Raw genomic sequence first — 21688 nt, 5'->3', positions numbered from 1 at the left:
CCAAGTAAATTTGTTAGTCTCTAAGGTGCCACAAGGACTCCTCGTTTGTTTGTTTTTTTGCTCATACAGACTAACACGGCTACCACTGAAACCTGAAGAGGAAATGTGTATGCAAGGATCAAAGATTCACACTCAGCTATGCAGATATTCAGGGATTAGCTTCCATCAGTGTGCAGGGCTGGGGAAATCAGCAAATACAATGGGATTAAGGAAGAGCTGACAAGATCACTTTGTAGCATACAATGCTGAAAAGTAAAACAGGAACACAGCCAGCCTGCAAGTCAGCTAAATAAATGAGCTGTTTTATCTCCTCACTGTATTTGGCTATGCTGGCTCCCAGAGCTTTATTCATTGTCACAAGCATTTATTAGGCTAATGTCTACACTTGCAGAGTTTTTGCACTGTCAGTTTCACCTGTGATAGGGAACCGGTGAAAGAAAAGCCTGCTGGTTACTGTACTCACTTGCTTCCACAGGCATCAGATAATGTTTACATTTGCAGCATTTCCATCACCAATGAGCAGCGCACTGAGAGCAGCTATCCCACAGTGCAGCTCTCTCCATTTTGACGATGGGGCGGGGGAGGGAGGGAAGCTCAAGGTCCAAGTGGGGGATCCTTTGCTCTGTGGAGCAGCCATGGTCACTTGGCCAGATGAGCACTTGCAAACAAAACAGGAAAGGGAGTTTCAAAGTTTCCGAGGGCTTTACAGGGGGGAGGGCCGGACGTCTGTTTACCTGGCGTCAGAGCAGCAGAGCCTCTGGCCAGAGTGGTCACCCTAGGATATCCTCCGGAGGTTAAAAGCTGTTTACACAGGAAGAACGTGTCTCCACTTGCACATCACCGCAAAAGGATAAGCAGTAAGAACTATACACCTCTCGTGGAGGTGGTTTTCTGTTTGGGGTGAAACTTCTGAGTTTCACCGCAAAAAGTCATTGGCAAGTGTAGACACTCCCACGGTTTTTGAGCAAAAAAGGGACTTTTTGTGCTTTAAATGGCAAGTGTAGACATGCCCTTAGGCATAGAATCATAGAATATTAGGATTGGAAGAGACCTCAGGAGGTCATCTAGTCCAACCCCCTGCTCAAAGCAGGCCAACACCAACTAAATCATCCCAGCCAGGGCTTTGTCAAGCCGGGCCTTAAAAACCTCTAAGGATGGAGGTTCCACCACCTAGGTAACTCATTCCAGTGATTCACCACCTCCTAGTGAAATAGTGTTTCCTAGTATCCAACCTAAACCTCCCCCACTGCAACTTGAGACCATTACTTCTTGTTCTGTCATCCGCCACCACTGAGAACAGCCGAGCGCCATCCTCTTGGGATCCCCCTTTCAGGTAGATGAAGGATACTATCAAATCCCCCCTCACTCTTCTCTTCTACAGACTGAATAACCCCAGTTCCCTCAGCCTCTCCTCCTAAGTCATGTGCCCCAGCCCCCTAATCATTTTCGTTGTCCTCCGCTGGACTCTCCAATTTGTCCACATCCCGTCTGTAATGTGGGGACCAAAGCTGGACACAATACTCCAGATGTGGCCTCACCAGTGCCGAATAGAGTGGAATAATCACTTCCCTCGATCTGCTGGCAATGCTCCTACTAATATAGCCCAATATGCCGTTTGCCTTCTTGGCAACAAGGGCACACTGCTGACTCATATCCAGCTTCTCATCCACTGTAATCCCCAGGTCCTTTTCTGCAGAACTGCTGCTTAGCCAGTCAGTCTCCAGCCTGTAGCAGTGAATGGGATTCTTCCATCCTAAGTGCAGGACTCTGCACTTGTCCTTGTTGAACCTCATCAGATTTCTTTTGGCCCAATCCTCTAATTTGTCTAGGTCACTCTGAACCCTATCCCTACCCTCCAGCGTATCTACCTCTCCCCCCAGCTTAGTGTCATATGCGAACTTGCTGAGGGTGCAATCCATCCCATCATCCAGATCATTAATAAAGTTGTTGAACAAAACTGACTCCAGGAACGACCCCTGGGGCACTCCGCTTGATACCGTCTGCCAACTAGACATTGAGCCATTGATCAGTACCCGTTGAGCCCAACAATCTAGCCAGCTTTCTATCCACCTTATAGTCCATTCATCCAATCCCTACTTTGTTAAATTGCTGGCAAGAATACTGTGGGAGACCGTAACAAAGGCTTTGCTAAAGTCAAGATATATCACATCCACCGCTTTCCCCATATCCACAGAGCCAGTTATCTCATCATAGAAGGCAATCAGGTTGGTCAGGCATGACCTGCCCTTGGTGAATCCATGTTGACTGTTCCTGATCACCTTCTTCTCCTCCAAGTGCTTCAAAATGGATTCCTTGAGGACCTGCTCCATGATTTTGCCAGGGACTAAGTGAGACTGACCAGTCTGTAGTTCCCCAGGTTCTCTTTCTTCCCTTTTTAAAATATGGGCCTTTTTACCTTTGTTTACCTTTTTCCTATCGTCCAGGACCTCCCCCGATCGCCACAAATTTTCAAAGATAATGGCCAATGGCTCTGCAATCACATCAGCCAACTCCCTCAGCACCCTTGGATGCATTCGATCTGGACCCATGGACTTGTGCATGTCCAGCTTTTTAAAATAGTCCTTAACCTGTTCTTTCACCACTGAGGGCTGCTCACCTCCTCCCCATACTTTGTTGCCCAGTGCATCAGTCTGGGAGCTGACCTTGTCTGTGAAGATTGAGGCAAAAAAAGCATTGAGTACTTCAGCTTTTTCCACATCATTCGTCTCTATGTTGCCTCGCCATTCAGTAAGGGTCCCACACTTTCCCTGACCACCTTCTTGTTGCTAACATACCCGTAGAAACCCTTCTTGTTACCCTTCACATCCCTTGCTAGCTGCAACTCCAATTGTGCCTTGGCCTTCCTGATTACAGCCCTGCATGCTCGAGCAATATTTTTATACTCCTCCCTAGTCATCGGTCCAAATTTCCACTTCTTTTAAGCTTCCTTTTTGAGTTTAAGCACACCGAAGATTTCACTGTTAAGCCAAGCTGGTCGCCTGCCACATTTGCTATTCTTTCTGCATATCGGGATGGTTTGTTCCTGTGCCCTCAATAAGGCTTCTTTAAAATACAGCCAACTCTCCTGGACTCCTTTCCCCCTCATATTAGCCTCCCAGGGGATCCTGCCCATCAGTTTCCTAAGGGAGTCTAAGTCTGCTTTTCTGAAGTCCAGGGTCCATATTTAGCTAATCTCCTTTCTTCCTTTTGTCAGGATCCTTAACTCAACCATCTCATGGTCATTGCTGCCTAGGTTGCCACCCACTTCTAGTTCCCCTACTGCATCCATCCCTGAAGTATAAAAGGAACTCCTACAAGGTTCCAAACATCTATGGCTACGTTTCTGAGTGAAATGCACACTGACACTTCAGTAATAATTTACTTTTAAGCACCTTTCGACTCTCAGCCCCTCACCCCCAACCCCACACACACCCTAGGGTGGAAAGCAGGCAGCTGTTTAACAGCACTCTGCAACATTCATTAGGAAAAGAAGTGAAGATTATAGTATCCAATTGAAGCTGCAAGGGGACTGCATTTCAGTTTGAAGAATATAAATATCAGAGTTGGAATTTGGTGTGTACACCAGGCTACAATTCCTGAAAATCCCATGACAGATTTAGAACACAAGGAACTTGATTTTATGTCTCAGCCAGAATAAGTTACCTCCAACAGTACAGTGCCCACTCACAACATGCTGGGACATTAGTTCAGTACCGACCATGAATGCCAGCTATTAAATCCTCAACACTATGCACTGGATCAACTAGATGTTCAGTGGAGGCTTCTAGGAGCAGAGTACTAACTCTAGTCATCAACAGTGGGAACAAAACCGTGTCCCTGCCCTTCACAGATTTTGTGGTTTAAAGGGACATTGTCAGTTTACAGTTATGTGTTGTGAACAAGCACTTTTCAAAAACCGGATACTAATACCATAGATTATTAAAAATTAAATAACTGTAATAATCCAGTTTATCTGTCACTATTTACACCGCTTACTATGACAATTCTCTTAGTTTAGTGAATTAAAATCAATTAAGTCAGTTTCACTAACTGAGATTATCTATATGCAGAAAGAAAGAAGCCAATGAGGCTCTGCAGCCTGAGTCTTTTAATAAGGTTTCTATGCCTTCTGCAGCTAATTTCACTCAGATGAGATCCCAGCCCATGCAGCTGGCTGACTTCCCCAGTGAGAAGCAACAGCCTTCCCCAAACTACAATTTAATCTTTAATTAACTTCATCTCATTCCTCCATTGTAATCACTGCAGTGAAAACCCATACCTGCTATTTTTTCTTTGCTCAAGGAAGACAGTTTTAACCAGTTCCCTCTAAAGGCTAGATACTTGAAGCAAAAACACAGATTGACAGAGCCAGAAGAGTACCCAGAAGTCACCTACTACAGGACAGGCCAAACAAAGAAAATAACAGAACGCCACTAGCCGTCACCTTCAGCCCCCAACTAAAACCTCTCCAGCGCATCATCAAAGATCAACAACCTATCCTGAAAGATGATCCCTCACTCTCACAGATCTTGGGAGACAGACCAGTCCTCGCTTACAGACAGCCCCCAAACCTGAAGCAAATACTCACCAGCAATCACACACCACACAACAAAAACACTAACCCAGGAACCTATCCTTGCAACAAAGCCCGATGCAAACTCTGTCCACATATCTATTCAAGTGACACCATCATAGGACCTAATCACATCAGCCACGCCATCAGGGGCTCATTCACCTGCACATCTACCAATACGATATATGCCATCATATGCCAGCTATGCCCCTTTGCCATGTGCATTGGCCAAACCGGACAGTCTCTACGCAAAAGAATAAATGGACACAAATCTGACATCAGGAATCATAACATTCAAAAACTAGTAGAAGAACACTTCAACCTCTCTGGTTACTCAGTAACAGACTTAAAGGTGGCAATTTTGCAACAGAAAAACTTCAAAAACAGACTCCAACGAGAAACTGCTGAACTTGAATTAATATGCAAACTAGATACTATTAATTTTGGCTTGAATAGAGACTGGGAGTGGCTGGGTCATTACACAAATTGAACCTATTTCCCCATGTTAAGTATCCTCACACCTTTTTGCCAACTGTCTGAAATGGGCCATCTTGATTATCCCTACAAAAGGTTTTTTCTCCTGCTGATAATAGCTCATCTTAATTAATTAGTCTCTTAGAGTTGGTATGGCAACGTCCACCTTTTCATGTTCTCTGTGTGTATATCTTCTTACTATATGTTCCATTCTATGCATCTGATGAAGTGGGCTCTAGTCCACGAAAGCTTATGCTCAAATAAATTTGTTAGGCCATGGCTACACTTGCAGATGTAGAGCGCTTTGGGTTAAACCAGCCTTCAGAGAGCGCACCAGGGAAAGCGCTCCAGTCTGTCCACACTGACAGCTGCAAGTGCACTGGCGTGGCCACTTCGCAGCACTTGAAGCAGCATTTGGAGCGGTGCACTATGGGCAGCTATCCCACAGAGCACCTCTTCCCATTCTGGCGCTGTGGCTTGTTCGAAGGGGGCATGGGGTGCAGGGCTTCTGGGTTCTGTCCCAACACCCCATGATGCATCGCTTCGCATCCCAGCAATCCCTGTGTTTCCATCCACATTTGGCGCCATCTTTCAACGGTTTCTGTGCAGAGCGCGCTTTGTCTTCCCTTTCGGTCTGCGGGAATGGAGCCCAAACTGCTGCGGAACATGCTGACGAGTCTCGCCAGCATGTCTCGTTTGGCAGTTGAGTTACTTCTTAAGATCCAAAGTGACAGTGAGGAGTCCGACGATAATATCAAGTCGCGTAACGCATACGACACGAAATTGCTTCTCATATTCACGGACATGCTCTCCACCGTGGAACGCCGCTTTTGGGCTTGGGAAACAAGCACTGAGCGGAGGGATCACATCATCCTGCAAGTCTGGGATGACGAGCAGTGGCTGCAGAACTTTCGGATGAGAAAAGCCACTTTCATGGGACTGTGTGCTGAGCTCGTCCCCACCCCGCGGCACAAGGACACGAGATTGAGAGCTGCCCTGCCGGTGGAGAAGTGGGTGGCTATTGCAATCTGGAAGCTGCCAACTCCAGATAGCTGCCGATCGGTCGCTAACCAGTTTGGAGTGGGAAAGTCGATGGTTGGAATTGTGTTGATGCAAGTTTGCAGGGCCATTAATCGAATCTTGCTCAGAAGAACTGTGACTCCAGGTAACGTGCATGACATTGTGGCTGGCTTTGAACAAATGGGTTTCCCTAACTGCGGAGGGGCGATAGATGGGACGCATATTCCTATTCTGGCACCAGCCCACCTCTGGGTTTCTGTGCCTTGGGGAGAGCCAACAGCTGCAGGGGGCACCTACACTGAACACTGTCCCAACATTCTCCACAGGAGTTCATCCTGGAAGATATCTCGCTGCTGAGGGTGACCAGGGAAGCAAGGGAGGGTCTTCTCCTACAATGTGGCTTCCGCCTTAGCCCATACGCAGCTTGCCTGTGGCCGCAATGGTCCCCCCGCCCCTCACAGCACAGTGGCGCAGACACGTTAGCCTGACTGGAACAAGAACCACGCTGGCTCTCCCAATAAACCTGTGCAGGCGCATTGCTCATGTTCTGGCTGAGACTTTTGAAGAGATCACCGATGCCGATTACCGCGATGTGATAAACCACATCAACGCGCTATTCCGCATCTAGGCATGCATGCAGCCCTTACTCTCCTCGCCCAAAGAGCCCGTACCTAAAAACTTCCTTCCTGAAAAGACAGCCACTTACCAGGAACCTCCTCTGTTGTTTGTCCTTCCCCAAGCACCGGACGCTGCGACTGGCTGCCTTCCTCCTGGCTCGAGAAGAGCTCCTGGCTGCATGCATCTAGGGATTCCGGGGTGTCTCCCCCCGCCTCAGCACCATCGCTCGTGCTTTCCTCCTCCTCCTCCTCCCCCCCCACCCTTGCTGTGCTGGGCTCGGAAGTGTCCATGGTGGTCGTTGCAGTGGAGGTGGGATCGCCCCCAAGTATCACGTCCAGCTTTTTGTAGAATTTGCAGGTCGCGGGGGCAGCACCGGAGCGGCCGTTTGCCTCGCGGGCTTTGCAGTAGGCATTCCGCAGCTCCTTTACTTTAACCCGACACTGCACCGCATCCCGGTCATGGCCCCTGTCCATCATGGCCCTTGAAATGTGCCCGAAGGTATCGTAATTCCTACGACTGGAGCACAGCTGGGACTGCACAGCTTCCTCCCCCCAAACACTGATGAGATCCAGCACCTCGCCATTGCTCCATACTGGGGATCGCCTGGCGCGTGGAGGCACAGCCTCCTGGAAAGATGCGCTGAGAACACTCCACACCTGGCTGAGCAAACAGGAAGGGGATTTTCAAAATTCCCAGGGAATTTAAAGGGCGGGTCTGACGCTTGGTCACCTGAGGACAGGGCAGAAGAGTTCAAAAGTGATGACCAGAGTGGCTAGAACAGGCATTGTGGGACACTTCCGGAGGCCAATCAGAGCGTATTAGGTGTCCACACTGGCGCCGCAGCACTCCAGCGAGAGCGCAACAAATGTTATTCCTCTCGGGGAGGTGGAGTACCAGGAGCGCTCCAGCCGCAGAGTCAGAGCGTTCTACGTGCCTGGCCAGTGTGGACGGGGAGTGAGGTAGAGCGCTCTTGGCGGCTTTATTGCGCTATAATGCGCAAGTGTAGCCAAGGCCTTAGTCTCTAAGGTGCCACAAGTACTCCTGTTCTTTTTGTGGATACAGACCAACACGGCTGCTACTCTGAAACCAGACCTAACATAATCATCTATCCAAATAATGACCCAGCCCAACCCCACTTTGCTTGTGAGCTCTGACAAGACCATCACACAAGGTGCTACTATGTCTGTAGAGCACTGATTAAGGATAAAAGTAAATGCTTCACCAATAGTACAACTTGATTTCATAGCAAGATTTGTTTGAAATACATTTTGGAAGCAAATAAGCAATAGAACAACAAACAAAACAGGAACTTCATGGCCCACACAGAGCTCCCAGAGATATGCAAAAGATTAGGAGTCCCCTCCCACAAAAAAAGATCCATGCCATTGTCAGCTTTTAGCTGGACTACAGCAATGCAATATACTTGGACATGAAACTGTCAGCTCTTAGGAAACTCCAGTTAGTACACAGCACAAACACCTCAACAACACAAGTTAGCATTAGCACATCACAACTGTCATCTGCTCTCTCCACTAGCTTCCTATAGAACACTGAGTCAAATTCAAGATCTCTGTCCTCTTCAAGGTGCTAGAGGGTCTGGACCCAGTATATCTAAAAAAATTTGTCTAATGTTCCAGGATTAGGACCATGATAGACAAATCTGCTGCTCAGGCACAATGGAGCTGTTCATTGCCAGGGTAAACTTGTCTGTGCAGGAGACAGAGCTAAGGCTGAGAAATGAACTTCCACAGGATCGAAAAACAACCTCAAACCTCAACACTTTCCATTCCTTGTCATACAGCACAGCAGCCAAAATAAATGCAGAAACAATTTAAAAAAAAACTCACATTTTTTTCCCTTGCACACACACACATACACACACAAAAAGGGGGGGGGAGGGAGGCCACACATAGCAAATGCTTATCACACTGCTTTATGCTCTTAGGCAAAGCATTCAGGTACTACAGTGATGAGGGCAGTACAAGAACCTGAATAGAATAGATGTGGCCTTATGGTTGCTAAAAAATGTTTAAACTGCTCCCACTGCAGAAGATCAAGATGGAAATATCTGGTAGATTATTCAGTCCATCCTCTGAGGAAAAAAAACTCACAGTAGAAAGCCAACTGTGTCCCCTCACAGCCTAAATCAGTCTCCTTGTCTCAGCAAAATGCTGAATGATACAATGACACCTGTGTCACGTCCCAGGATGTATTTATTAGCGTAACTGAAGCAGTAGCATAGATAATCTTTTTCTGGTTGTTGAGGGGTTCATTTAACTCAATAAGGGTTTGTAGAATGACATTACTGAGCTAATAAACAATGCAATTCCTACCACCCTGTTACACAACCAAGTTTATGTTAGCACTCGTTTCTGCAAATGCAGTAATTAATATCCCTCTACAAAGTGGCTTATGCTAAAATCCCACCTCTTTTCCTACTGTAGTGTTTATGTGATTACCAGTGTGCATCTAATAAGTTTTCCCCAACAGATACTTTGACCTAAGGGACACAACCAGTATATCAGGCTAGGTGATATTCATGAGTCTTGGCTGTCCAATACCTTTGAAAAGTGATTCTCAACCATGCAAACACAGATAGGCCTTTTGTAGGCAGCCTGTTTAAAAATACATAAATATATCTGCTATAGAGCATAACTATGGCACACTCATTATTAAAATCATCAAAATGGGCAGATACAATTCATGTCAAACAGGCTGGTCAATGTCCCTTTTTAACAACACAATACTTCTTTCCTTTACAGGACAGAGACTGTTTCTGACATAGCTGATGTCAGCATTATACAGGAAGAGATTGCAGATGTGTCCACAGCCCATTACAGTAGATGCAATTAGTTATCCACAAATAAGAGACAAATCCCCTCAGCCTGTAGAGAACTGGAGTCTACAGTAAAGGTCACAGTAACGCACATCAGGAGCATGATTAGGTTTAAGAAATACTGCTAGATGGTTCATGAGGAAATATTGGTATAATCACACCATAAAATAAGTGGTCCAAAGTACATTTTTTAAGCAACACAGTGAACTATTTTAAAATGGATGATTATGGCAACACATATCTTCTATACTTCCTTTCTCTAACAGCATATTCATGTTAACAGATGTTTAGTTTTGCCCCTTAAAATAAATATTGTTAGTTGTACAATACACACCTCAAATAAACATGTCATGGGCTAGCTACTTACAAAATCAACTCAATATCAATGTCAGGTTTTGATCAGAGAAGAATCATTTCTTGTTCTGCACCTTACCTGCGCATTGGCTTTCCGTCCATGCACCGTGAAGAGAAGCCTGCACCTTACACTTCAAGACCTGACCTAAGGGGAGAAAAAAAAGGATGAAAAAAGTGAAAGTATGTCCTATTTCAGCTCTTCACCATGATACAAACAATAACTAATCATACCCAAATAGTATGACTAGAAGCCCTTATCCAGCTGCAAAATTCACAATCTCACTAAACAATGGCTGGGTTACAGAGAATAAGACAGAAGAAAAGTTAAGCACCTTACAAATAATGAGTTTAATACATTTAGCACAGTGATGGTGTAGACAAATGTGACACCCATCATGCGCTCAGTAAGCTGCATACTACGCTGGACACTCTAAACAATTTTATCAAGGAAGGAAAGGTTATCTAGGACACTGGGGGGTGGGGAATGGGATGTTTCTCTCACACTTCCAAAAAACTGCCAGAAAATATTTATACTTCACACACTTACGAGAAAAAGATGGCACCCATTAAACAGTACAGCACTGACCTAGGGTCAGTATTTGGTATAAGATCAGGTTAGGGTCTGGACAACTGTATGTCCCAGAGGTAAGAGGAATGCTAACAAAGCCACATATCCACAGAATAAATAGATGAAGTTGCATGATACTGTAACTCACTTTCCAATTCTATTAAATGTATATTTACTTTTTAGTAGAAGCAACAGTTACATACTTTGTACTCCTCAGACTTCCAATTCTAATGCTGAATACACCCTCTTTTTACAGGAACACTTGTCAACTAGATTATTTTAAAAAATGACTAATATAATGAAACTCCGCTTTCTGATACAGCTTCCTTTAAACCAGTGGTTCTCAAACTTTTGTACTGGTGACCCCTTTCACATAGCAAGCCTCTGAGTGCAACCCCCCCTTATAAAATAAAAACACTTTTAAATATATTTAACACCATTATAAATGCAGGAGACAAAGCGGGGTTTGGAGTGGAGGCTGACAACTTGCTTTTCAATCTTAGTAGGTAAAAAGAATCTATAGTAGGTACAAAAAAGAAGTGCAATGTTCATGTTTCTTTTAAAATAGGAACATCAAGCCAATATATAAACTAAACTTTACGGAAACACCAAATACTCCCTCTGTATTGTGGTGTTTCATAACAGCCTTTAACATTTGAACTCAAGAAGCAAGAGCAGTATAACAATACTTTCGAATTCCATAGCACCTATTCAAGAATCAAAGAGCACTTCACAAACAATCAAGATGCACAACATTGCTAGGAGACTGGAAAGCAGTAAATTATACCATCTACAAGAGAAGACATCCTCAGCATATGAAAAAAGCTTCAAAAGGATGGTCTTGTGGTTAAGGCACCAGACAGGAACTCAGGAGATCTGGACACAATTCTCCGCTCTGTCACAGATTTCCTTTATGACCAATCTGTGCCTCAGTTCTTTATATGTAAAATGGGCATAATAATAATTCCCTAACTCCTGTATATATTAAAGGTTTAGCTTTACATATTGTTTTTGCGGCCTAATTTATAAAAATCTTGTATGGTCAGATCAAGAAACAATCATACGTATATTCCATCAACATGATATATTATGAACGCATAGGGAAAATTTAATATTTTGCCCTAATGAGGTTGTTGATTAATCAAGATGATGTTTAGATTTGCTATCTTTAGTTTTGCAGGCTTCTCAAATTATCAGTACCTATTTATTATTTGCTAATAAATGTGACTAATAAATCTTTTGGAACCTATTCCTGGGGGGTGTTGAGCACATGCAACTCTAATGCAACGTGTGAAACACTTTTCACATGCATGAAGGGGCTTCAGAGAATTATAAAGATCATTCCACTACAAGATTAACAGTACTGGATGTCATGAATCACCTGTATACATTTAGATAAATGGGCATGTCTACACCTGACCCTTTTACAGGAATGTGAATAGAAGATGTTCACAGTATGCTGCAGGCATTTTGTACAGTAAACAGGCTATGTTCTTCACAGTCCTTTTGTGTTTGTGTCAGAATTAATCCCCTCAAAATAACATTAAAATCAAGAAAATAAATTTCTGTACAATTTTGCTACAATGTCCCTGATTTAATGTCCTCACTGGGATAGTAACACCAAGTAATACTTAGTCCCATTTGTTGTTCCATTCAATTAATAGTGTTCTTTTCTCTCTCATAGTGGCCCCAGCTCCAGGATATACACAGATATAGCTATATAGCAGATATATGCTGCTGTTTTCATGGATAAGCATAGCTGGTTTTCTATCACCTCCTGATACAAGATGTTCCTTTTGCATCACGTCATGCATAAGACGTGACATGAAACAAAAAGAAGTCAGCAAGAGAACTAGCAAATAATGTTGTTGAAATATAGAAAAGCAACTTAAACAACATTATTCCCTGCATCCCCCAGCCTCCAAAAGAATACTGGATCAGGCCCCTAGGTGCATCATCACTCCTCATACCTCATCAATAAGAAGGTTTAAATCTCTATGCCTCTGTTTCCCCATCTGTAACACTGGGGGAGGGGAGGGAATTTCAAAGGCACAAACAGCAGTTAAGAACTTAAATGTATTGACTTCCAATGTGAATGAGCCCCCTAACTACCATCTTGCCTCTGAGACTCTCCCCAAAATCAGGTATTCATCTCACCGTGATGCTGGATAATTTGTTCACATTTGCAAGGCAGTATGGTGAGCCCAGGATGGGAGGTGCACTCAGATACCATCAGTACCCTCAAGACACAGACAAGGCTCCAGCGTGATCCACTGTCTATTCCCAACCAGTCCAAGCGGGGGGAGGAGGGGTCGGCAAACGGATGCATTGGGAATTTTAAGGGATTACAATTGAAGATGGAAAGCCCCTCCCCCCCCCAGCCCCGACCCTGCACCCCAGGCACCCTGCTCCTCCCCCTACTCCCTTCCCCCAGCCCCGACCCTGCACCTCGCCCCGTCATCCCCGGCACCCCCTCCCCACCAAGTCCCAGCCCCTAGGCCCGGCCCCCCGCCATCCCTTGCGGAGGCCTGACCCCCTCGCTCGAACGGGGGGTGGGGGGAGTCTTCCCCTGAAGGAGCCACGGCCTGGGAGGCTGTAGCCGGTGGAGGAGGGACCCGGACCCCCGCCCTGTCACTCACGGGCGCGGGGTCTGTGCCTGCGGGTGCTGCTGCTGCGGGTCCCGGAACAGCGAGTAACCAGCCCCCTCCGCCCGTCGGCTCCGCCAGCAGGACGCGGTCCGGCCTCCCCAGCCTTCCCCCCGGAACCGCAGCCGCGGACACCGCCGTTCCGGGCTCAAACCGGCCCGCCCCCTTTCCTCCCCCAGGGATGGAGGCTCAGGGGGCCCAATGGCGGGACCAGGCTGAAGGCGAACGCCTGGTCGTCATGGCAGCGGACTACGCTAGTATCGCCCTGAGTTATCACGGCACCACCATGAAGTGTCATGTAAAGCCTCCTGGCAGTGGGTCACCGCCAAATAAGGTGGCCAGCAGTCCCTTATTACAAGGATGTCCTTTATTTTTTCATCTCTGAACAAGATCGGGAGTTATTGAGTGCTGCAAAAAGCAGCAAGAAATACCCCACTCGAATGTAGGTGAGTACTGCTTATTATATTATTAATTATTATTATTATTTTATTGATTGATTATCATAATAATGTTGGGAGGAGCAGTGGGGTGAGAGTGCTAAAAAAACAGTCCCTTATTTTTTGAAATGGCAACCCTACTGTCAAGTGTCGCTGTGTCACAGCAACAGTCACCACCAAGTATTATGGTAATGGGTCACCTCCAAATGTTACAGCAAAGTGTCATGATAAGAGGTCACTGTAAAGTGTCACTGTATCATGGCAATGGGTCACCACCAAGTATCATAGTGTCCTGGAGAAGCGTTCACCTCACAGCAATGCATCCCTCCATCATGGAAGTGTGTCATGGAGAAATAGTCACACCAAAGGGTCATAATCCCATAACAGAGCATCACCAGGCCACAGGAAAGCATCATAGCAAAGTAGCACCACATCACGGTGAAGTGTCACTGTGTCATGATAAAGCATCACAGCGAACTGTTGTGGAGAAACATCCCAATGAAGCATCACCATGTTGGGGCAAAGCATAGCCATATCACGGTGAAGTGCCACCAACCCACAGTGCAAAATGTCACCAAATGTGGCTTAATGACTCAGCACTCCTGATGACAAGAATTCAGAATAATAAAATGCAGGGTCACATATTTTTTTAAACATTCAAAATGTGTAGGCATGTTCAGGCTACATTAGGATCCATAATTATGAAGCTTGGCACATTTTCACTTATTTAAAGTGGGATGACCCTGGAAATTTTGGGGACAGGTGGGATTTCTTCCTGTTTGCTAGGTAAGAATTATTATCCCCATTTTGCGGATGAGGAAATGGAGGCATGGACAATTTACGTGACTGGCCCATGATCACACAGTGAGTTAGTGATAGAGCCAGGTATAGAACTCAGGACTTAGTCCAACATTCCAGCACAATCCAGCAGCCTAAGTAAACCTGAACTAATAATATTTTAAATTTCTAGAGCACCATTCCTCCCAAAGAATATCAAAGTACCCTACAAATTGCAACCTCTGCAACAAGTGTGTTGTGTTTTTTATTCTTTGCCTATCAGAATAACTCAAGATGCTCAGAATGACTCAAGACAATTCCCATCTCCACACCAGGCAATAACACTGATGAGAGAATAGCAGATTTGTGTTGGGTCAAAAATGAAAGAAGAGCAGTTGCAAGACCTCATGTCAGTGTACTTCAACTGGACTCTGATTCTACAAAGACTTCTGCTCCTTCCTAAGCATGACAACCCTTTTCAAAACAAATGTGGGGCAGATCATTCAGCCCTTTTCAGCTCAGTGAGTGATTATCAATTATTATATCAGTTTCACTAGGCTCTGGGAATTCACTGTGCATTGATGTGAATAAACAGAAGTATTTCCTAGAGATTAGAGCAGGAAACTGGGAGTCAGGATTCCTGGATTCTGTTCCTGGTTCAGAGCCCTGATTTGCTGTATGGTCTTGGGCAAGTCATTAAATTGCTTTGTGCCTCGGTTTCCCCAGCCAGTAAAATGGAGCTAGTATAACATGATCTCACAGGAAAGACTGTCACCCAATTATTGTCAGGATTATATAGCTTTTCACAAGGCGTCCTGCAATTACAGGTTCCTATGGGTCCTGAACTCACTTTTGGGATCTGTGAAACATTATTCCTTTGCATCTCCAGGTGCTAAGGTAGCATCACAATCTTATGACTCATCCCCAGTGTAGCAATTTTGTCTTGGAAGTGGGATGGTTGTGAGGTTTAATCAATGTTTGCATAGTGCTTTGTGATCCCCTGATGAGGCAACCTAAGAATGCAAAGTGCTATCTTGTTAGAATTGCATAGCAAACTCAGCATCTCCTTAATTTCTTAAATAAACAGAGTGGATTCAACTCCCTTCCTTTTTGATGCGTTACACTCTCTTGGGGAAAAAAAATGACGAGTCCTTGTGGCAAACCTTGCAAACCTTGTGGGAGGTTTGATTGTGACATTTATATATCACTCTGCCTAGGGTGAGTTCTGCTCCACCACAGAAGTTGCTCTGGAAGCCCCCAGTGTGCAGATGCTGCACTATCCTGAGGAAACTGTGGTGTGTTCTTTTTTTTTTTTGCGATCAGCCAACGCTACTCCCCGTCCCCTCCTCCCCGTCATTGCTTTTGGCATGTTTTGCGTATCAAGTGGGTAGTGGGAGGGAGCAGTCTGTGTGCTGTAGGGATTGTGATTGCACCCAGACATTGTGGGAATGGGCAAAAGGAGAGAAACTTCATGTGTCCTACAACCCTCTTGCTCACCTGGGTCCGATCCAAAGTCCACTAAAGTTAACTTCAGTTCAATTCAAGGAGACTTTATTGGCATGAAAAGCTATGCAAGTAGTGTCAAAATGTTTTAAAAAAAAAGACAGACCCCCTCAGGTATCTGTTGGGGCAGGTACAACCCACCCAGGATTGGGGCCACACTGTGTTGGGGCTGGATCCCTTGTGTCCATCGCTCATTACTGTCCATTCCCAATCAGGTGGCAGGTTGCTATGTGGTGTGCTGCCATTCCTTTTCTTGAGACAATGTGAGTGAGGTAGTATCTTTTATTGGACCAACTTCTGTTCTCAACCAGAGAACAGAAGTTGGTCCAATAAAAGATATTACCTCACCCACCTTGTCTCAAGAAAAGGAATGGCAGCACACCACAACAACACTGCATATCCCTTTTCTTGTTCTAGGGCCAGGCACAGTGGAAAGACTCCCATTCACTTGCAGTCAGGCCGCTGCTTAGTGGCTATGCAGAGTCTGGTCCAAAATCTTGTGTGACTCCCAGAGACATCACTGACCTGAGAGGAATTTTAAAGACAGCTCACTGACATGATACCAAGGGTTTGGAAATGGCTTTTAAATCCCTTCCCTAAAAATTACAGTGTCAGGAGATGCAGGCTGGCATCAGAAGGCTTTGATTATTCCTCCAGCCATATTCACCAGTGATTTCCCTCTCATTTCCAGACTCAGTGGCATTGTGCACCCCGGAACCCTTGGCAGCAGGCCTTGTCCCCCAGCTGGCTGCGCGGGGCCATTCCATGATGTCAACCTTCCCTGGAATCCGGAGGAGAGTGACGGTGGCACACAGAGAACTGTTGCTATGGCAACAGCAGAAGCTGTCTGCATCGGTGTTGGCCAGGCAGGGCCGGGAATAGCTTTCTTGGGACTTGGAGGTGAGGACATCCCCGCTGTGTACAGGTTTGTGTGAGCCCTAGAGGGGCCATGGGGCCCTAATTGTGTCTTGTTCAGTGTGGTCATTTAGGGCCTGATCCTGAGAATCTGCACTAGGGAGCTGTGGGACGTGGCAGGTGTGGTGCTTGTTGTCCCACAGCAGCCTGGGTCCAGTCGGGAGCCACTAAGAAGCATTTGAGCAGAGAACAGCGGGCCCCTGTCTTGTGAGCTTCGATGCCACTGTGCAGGGGGCTTCCTCTTGGCAGCTGGCCCTTTGTCCTATGTTTTTCAACACAGTTACCCTGAAAACTGTGTGAGCATGGTATCTGCAGCTCCCACTGGGATCAGTGAGTCTGGGGCACCCAGCACCAGTCAGGATCAGGTCCTTCTATGACAAATCCTCCTCTAACATGGCTTTTCTTCTTAAATGTTTGTGAAAATGGCAATTTCCCATGGGCTGGAGAGAGAAGTAGCCTCACAGTAAGAATGTATTTGCCCTCTCATGAGAAAACAGAAACAAAATGGTTCCTGTCAGCTTAAGTGACGTTGGGCCTGATGCAATTTCCAGGTATGGACCCTTTCTCCTGTGCAGAGCCCCACTGACTTCACTGGGACACCACGTAATCCTCTGTCCTGAATTAACTAAATTAGGCCCTGATCCTGGGAAAATACATACCAAACTGTCCCTAGAAAGTCCCTCTCTTATGGAGTACATAGACATAAAAGTCCCCTGTGTTTTTGTTCCTTAATCTTTAAGTGTTTGTGTATTTTAAATCTGTGGATAAGTGCTTTTGTGATAAAATGAAAATAAACAATGGCTATACAAATATATATATATATATACGGCTGTCAAATGATTAAAAAAAGAATTGCAATTAATCATGAGATAAAAATATTTGCAATTAATCACAGTTTTAAACACTGTTAATAATAGAATACTAATTTAAATATATTATAAATATTTTTGGATGTTTTTCTACGTTTTCAAATATTGATTTCAATTACAACATAGAATACAAAGTGTACAGTGCTCACTTTATATTATTTGATTACAAATATTTGCCATGTAAAAAAGATAAAAGAAAAAGTATTTTTCAATTCACTTCATACAAGTGTTGTACTGCAATCTCTTTATCGTGAAAGTGCAACTTACAAATGCAGATTTTTTTTTTTACATAACTGCACTTAAAAACAAAAGTCCACTTCTTCTTCAGTCAATTGGTAAGACAAACAAATTTGTTTACATTAACAGGAGATAATGCTGCCTGCTTCTTATTTATAATGTCACCTGAAAGTAAGAACAGACGTTCGCATGGCACTGTTGTAGCCGGTGTTGCAAGATATTTCCGTGCCAGATGCTAAACATTTGTATGCCCCTTCATGCTTGGACCTCCATTCCAGAGGACATGCTTCCATGCTGATGATTAAAAGAAATGTGTTAATTTCTGTTGGTGGCATCTGACTCAGATGATGCAAATGAAGGTGCATTGGTCTGCACTGCTTTGGATCATTATTTTTTTTACTGTGCAAATACTTGTAATAAAAAATAATATAAAGTGAGCACTGTACATTTTGTATTCCATGTTGTAATCAAAATCAAAATATTTGAAAATGTAGAAAAACATCCAAAATATTTATAATAAATTTAAATAGGTATTCCATTATTGTTTAACAGTGTGATTAAAACTGTGATTAATTACTATTTTTTAATTTAACTTGTTTTGTCTTAATCGCTTGTGTTAACTACAATTAATTGACAGTCCATATATATACAAAAAACATAGTGTGCCCAGTTTCAATGGGATTAAAAACTATGTCCCTATCCCCCAACCAATATCACTGTTGCTAGCTTCCTCGGGCTGTAATTAATTGCCTCACAACAACCTTGCAAATTTACATTATTATCCCTAATTTACCAGTGGTGAAACCAACACATGGAGAAGTTATGTGACTTTTCTGAGGTCACACAAGGCCTCATATGTCTACTGAAATCAATGGGAGTTTTTCCATTGATTTCAGTGGGTGATGGAGCAAGCCCATTGCTAATAAGTGACAAAGCAAGGTCTAGAACCCAGCAATCCCAACTTTCAGTGGTCTACTCTAATAATTAGTCTTGCAGACTCCCCAACAGCTGCAAGAGAATAGGAACCCATGATCTTCAATACCAAAATAATTATCCTTCTCCAGCAGCCCAGTAAAAAGTAAAACTGCGAATTGCTATGTTTCACTTTAGCCAGCAGGAGGAGCCAGTAATGGGATGAATATACAGTACAATACTGGAAATAAATTGACACTGGGCAGAAAAATCACATTTGAAATCTTTATGTAAGGGCTACTGAGTTCAAAGAAAGTTCAGTGTCTTGCTCATACCAAGCTCTGCATGATGTATAAACTCATGGAAATCTGTCTTAATTTATCACAATGATCTGCACTTAATGTGGTCGCTAGTTAATTTGATCTGCTCCGCCTGAGTTAGGTGGCAAGCCCTTTTAAACACTACATTCTGCAAAACTGGCATGCGCATTGGTAACAATGTAAAATCAGTATTGCCAGCCCCAAAGTTCAAAACTCATGAGTCTGACTCACACAAATCACAAAATTGGCTTTAAAATCATGAGTTTTTAAAAAAATAGTAAATGTTGGGTTCTTGGTATTTGCCTTCTGGGATTTGAGCCATTAGGGTTGACATTTTCCAGCTGTACTCTGCAGCCACAAGGCACGAAGTGTACTTTGTTTTTTAAATGAAAGTTGAGATTCTCATGCAATATCATGGTTCCAACAGCTGGGGCTTTAAGAAAAATCACAAGACCCACGATAAAATAATGAGAGTTGGCCACACTGTAAATAAAAAGAATACATTCATATCAGGGAGGGTCATTGGTGAATATTGGATGTGCCCCATTCTATTTCAGAAAAGACCCAGGTTACAATCCTGATGAATATATATACGGGCAAACCACAAAACCAATCAGCTGCTTTAAAGGATTCCATACTGTTCCTCCTTTTTTGGCAGACATTGCTCTAGAGACAATGGAGCTAGTAGAAGCAACACAGCCAGCAGATACAGGGGAGCCTAAGGAGCCAGAGTATTTTAACCCTCTCCTGAGGCTTGCTCTCACTGGAGATGTGGAGGGTGTGCAGCAGATTTTTGCCAACCCAGAAGACCCTGATGGTGAAAAGGCCATGCAACTTCTCATGGAAAAGGACATCGTAGGGAGAGACCTACTGTATGCAACCAGCATGGCTGGACAGAGTGCAGTCATCAGAGCACTGGCAAAATACGGAGTGGTCATGAAGGATAAAACAGCCAGAGGTATGCTGCTGACGGCAGCGGGCAATGGATTGGGCCCCACACCTGCTCACTCCGGCCATGACCCAGTTCCCATCCAAGCCGACGCATTGACTTCATTGGTGCAGGATCAGCCCTTCTGCTCCTTCAAGCTTATCCTGACGTCTCTGAATTCACATTCACATTCACTTACTCCTTCCACTCGCCACTCTGCTTCTGTGAAGCTTAATCCAAGCACCACCGAAGTAATGGGAGCCTTTCCATTGACTTCACTAGGCTTTGGATCTGACCCTAGATTCCCACGTGGCTTTATACTCACCTCCTCTCCATGCTCACTCACTCCCCCTATCCTGGCCTCTCCTCTGTTCCCTTCCTGAAATTCTCCACTGTTAGAAATTGATCTTTCTGTTCTGTTGTCCCAGCTGCTTGGTCATCTCTCACTTCCTGAAACCTAAATTCTCTAACCCACTTGCTGCAAAACTTCCCTTTCTTCTGTCGTACCACTGATTCCAGACTCCACATGCCTTTCCCCTCCCCTCCATGGCTGGCTCCTTCCCTGTAGATTTTGTCTGAGGATTGCCCTTGGACACAATTTTCTCCCCGCCCTCACTCTGCTGTGCAGCACTGGTTAGTTGCTGACCTCCCCTCCAGTGGCGGCTGCATTACAGGGGGTTTCACATGTACTTAGCACTTTGGGAAGAAAGTTGATCTGAAAATGCAAAGTATTATTAGCTGGCATTTGACCCCCAGCAAGATACCTCTCCCTTTGGTTCTGATGACTTCTCTGTCATCCCCCAGGTTACACACTCCTCCACTGTGCTGCGGCCTGGGGCCAGCTGGAGACTTTGAAAACTCTGGTAGAACTGGAAGCTGATATTCTAGCGACGAACTTCCGGGGTGAAAAGGCCCGAGATATAGCCGACCGTTATGCACAGACAGACTGCGTCGAATTCCTGGACTGGGCAGGTGAGACTGGTAATGCCCATCTACACAGGGGAGGTTGTGATCACCATGGGTTAGAGCCTCAGCTGGTGAAAGTCCATCAGAGCTCCATTGGAGTGAATGAAACTATGCTGATTTACACCAGCTGAAGATCTGACCCCCATGTCTGTAGGTCAAATGAATATTAAATACTACTCTAGGCCAGACCTGTAAGGTGATTGATCCAACAACAAATGCAGCTCCTAAGGTGAGAGCTGCACCAGTAACTCTGTGAGTGAACCCTTGGTGCCCATGCTCTAAGCAAAGTCCTGGATAGCAGAAATGTAAAGCATCAGGCTGAGGTTCTCTGGTCCTGCCAAGCGATGCTCAGTGCAGGACCAGAGGAAAAGGGACAAAGCTGGTTTACCCTGTCCGTGTAGCTCCCTGACATGCAGAGTGGTCAGGGAGCAGTTTGGCCCCTGGTGTGACCCAGCAGCTACAGCCCTAAGGGGCCATTCTAGCAGCCAGGGGTTGCTGGACACAGTGGCTCTCCAGTCATGCCCCCTGTTCCTTGGCCATGCCCACTGTGCTGGAGGAGCTGATGTACAGCACTTATTCTGGTTCCATGCCATATGGGGATTCACCTTTGGCTAGAGGAGTCCCCAACTATCTGGAATAAGGCAGCTTTCCAGCTGCCTTGCATTGAGGGAGTGGCTCAAAGCAACTGGATCACAGGAGAGAACTGGGGCTTCTTTCAGCCTAGTACAATGTTATT

The 21688-nt window shown here is 45.0% G+C and overlaps 2 protein-coding genes across 4 annotated transcripts in view; one reads left to right on the top strand and one right to left on the bottom strand.

Annotated features, from left to right (window-relative positions):
• Nucleotides 1-13166, bottom strand: part of LOC113407545 (kelch-like protein 20) — a 40106-nt gene extending 26940 nt beyond the window's left edge. The window contains exons 1-3 of one of the 3 annotated variants that reach the window (XM_026656176.1): nucleotides 13083-13143; nucleotides 12601-12716; nucleotides 9955-10020 (exon numbers count right to left, since the gene is read on the bottom strand). In XM_026656176.1, the coding sequence (XP_026511961.1) occupies nucleotides 9955-9977 (23 nt within the window). In that variant the 5' untranslated portion in view covers nucleotides 9978-10020; nucleotides 12601-12716; nucleotides 13083-13143. Of the gene's footprint in view, nucleotides 1-9954; nucleotides 10021-12600; nucleotides 12721-13082 lie in introns of all 3 variants that reach the window. The other 2 variants (XM_026656177.1, XM_026656175.1) reach the window with 2 other exon arrangements.
• Nucleotides 13167-19726: 6560 nt separating this feature from the next.
• Nucleotides 19727-21688, top strand: part of LOC113407529 (ankyrin repeat domain-containing protein 45-like) — a 34258-nt gene continuing 32296 nt past the window's right edge. The window contains exons 1-2 of the mRNA XM_029912446.1: nucleotides 19727-20016; nucleotides 20791-20958. Of these exons, the coding sequence (XP_029768306.1) occupies nucleotides 19734-20016; nucleotides 20791-20958 (451 nt within the window). The 5' untranslated portion in view covers nucleotides 19727-19733. The remainder of the gene's footprint in view (nucleotides 20017-20790; nucleotides 20959-21688) is intronic.

The sequence above is a fragment of the Terrapene carolina genome, unplaced genomic scaffold, assembly GCF_002925995.2.
Source record: "Terrapene carolina triunguis isolate 2854851 unplaced genomic scaffold, T_m_triunguis-2.0 Scaffold212, whole genome shotgun sequence".
In the NCBI taxonomy this organism is placed as follows: Eukaryota; Metazoa; Chordata; order Testudines; family Emydidae; genus Terrapene; species Terrapene triunguis.
The sequence above is the reverse complement of the archived record's forward strand: the minus strand, read 5'-3'. Positions and strand labels throughout refer to the sequence as shown.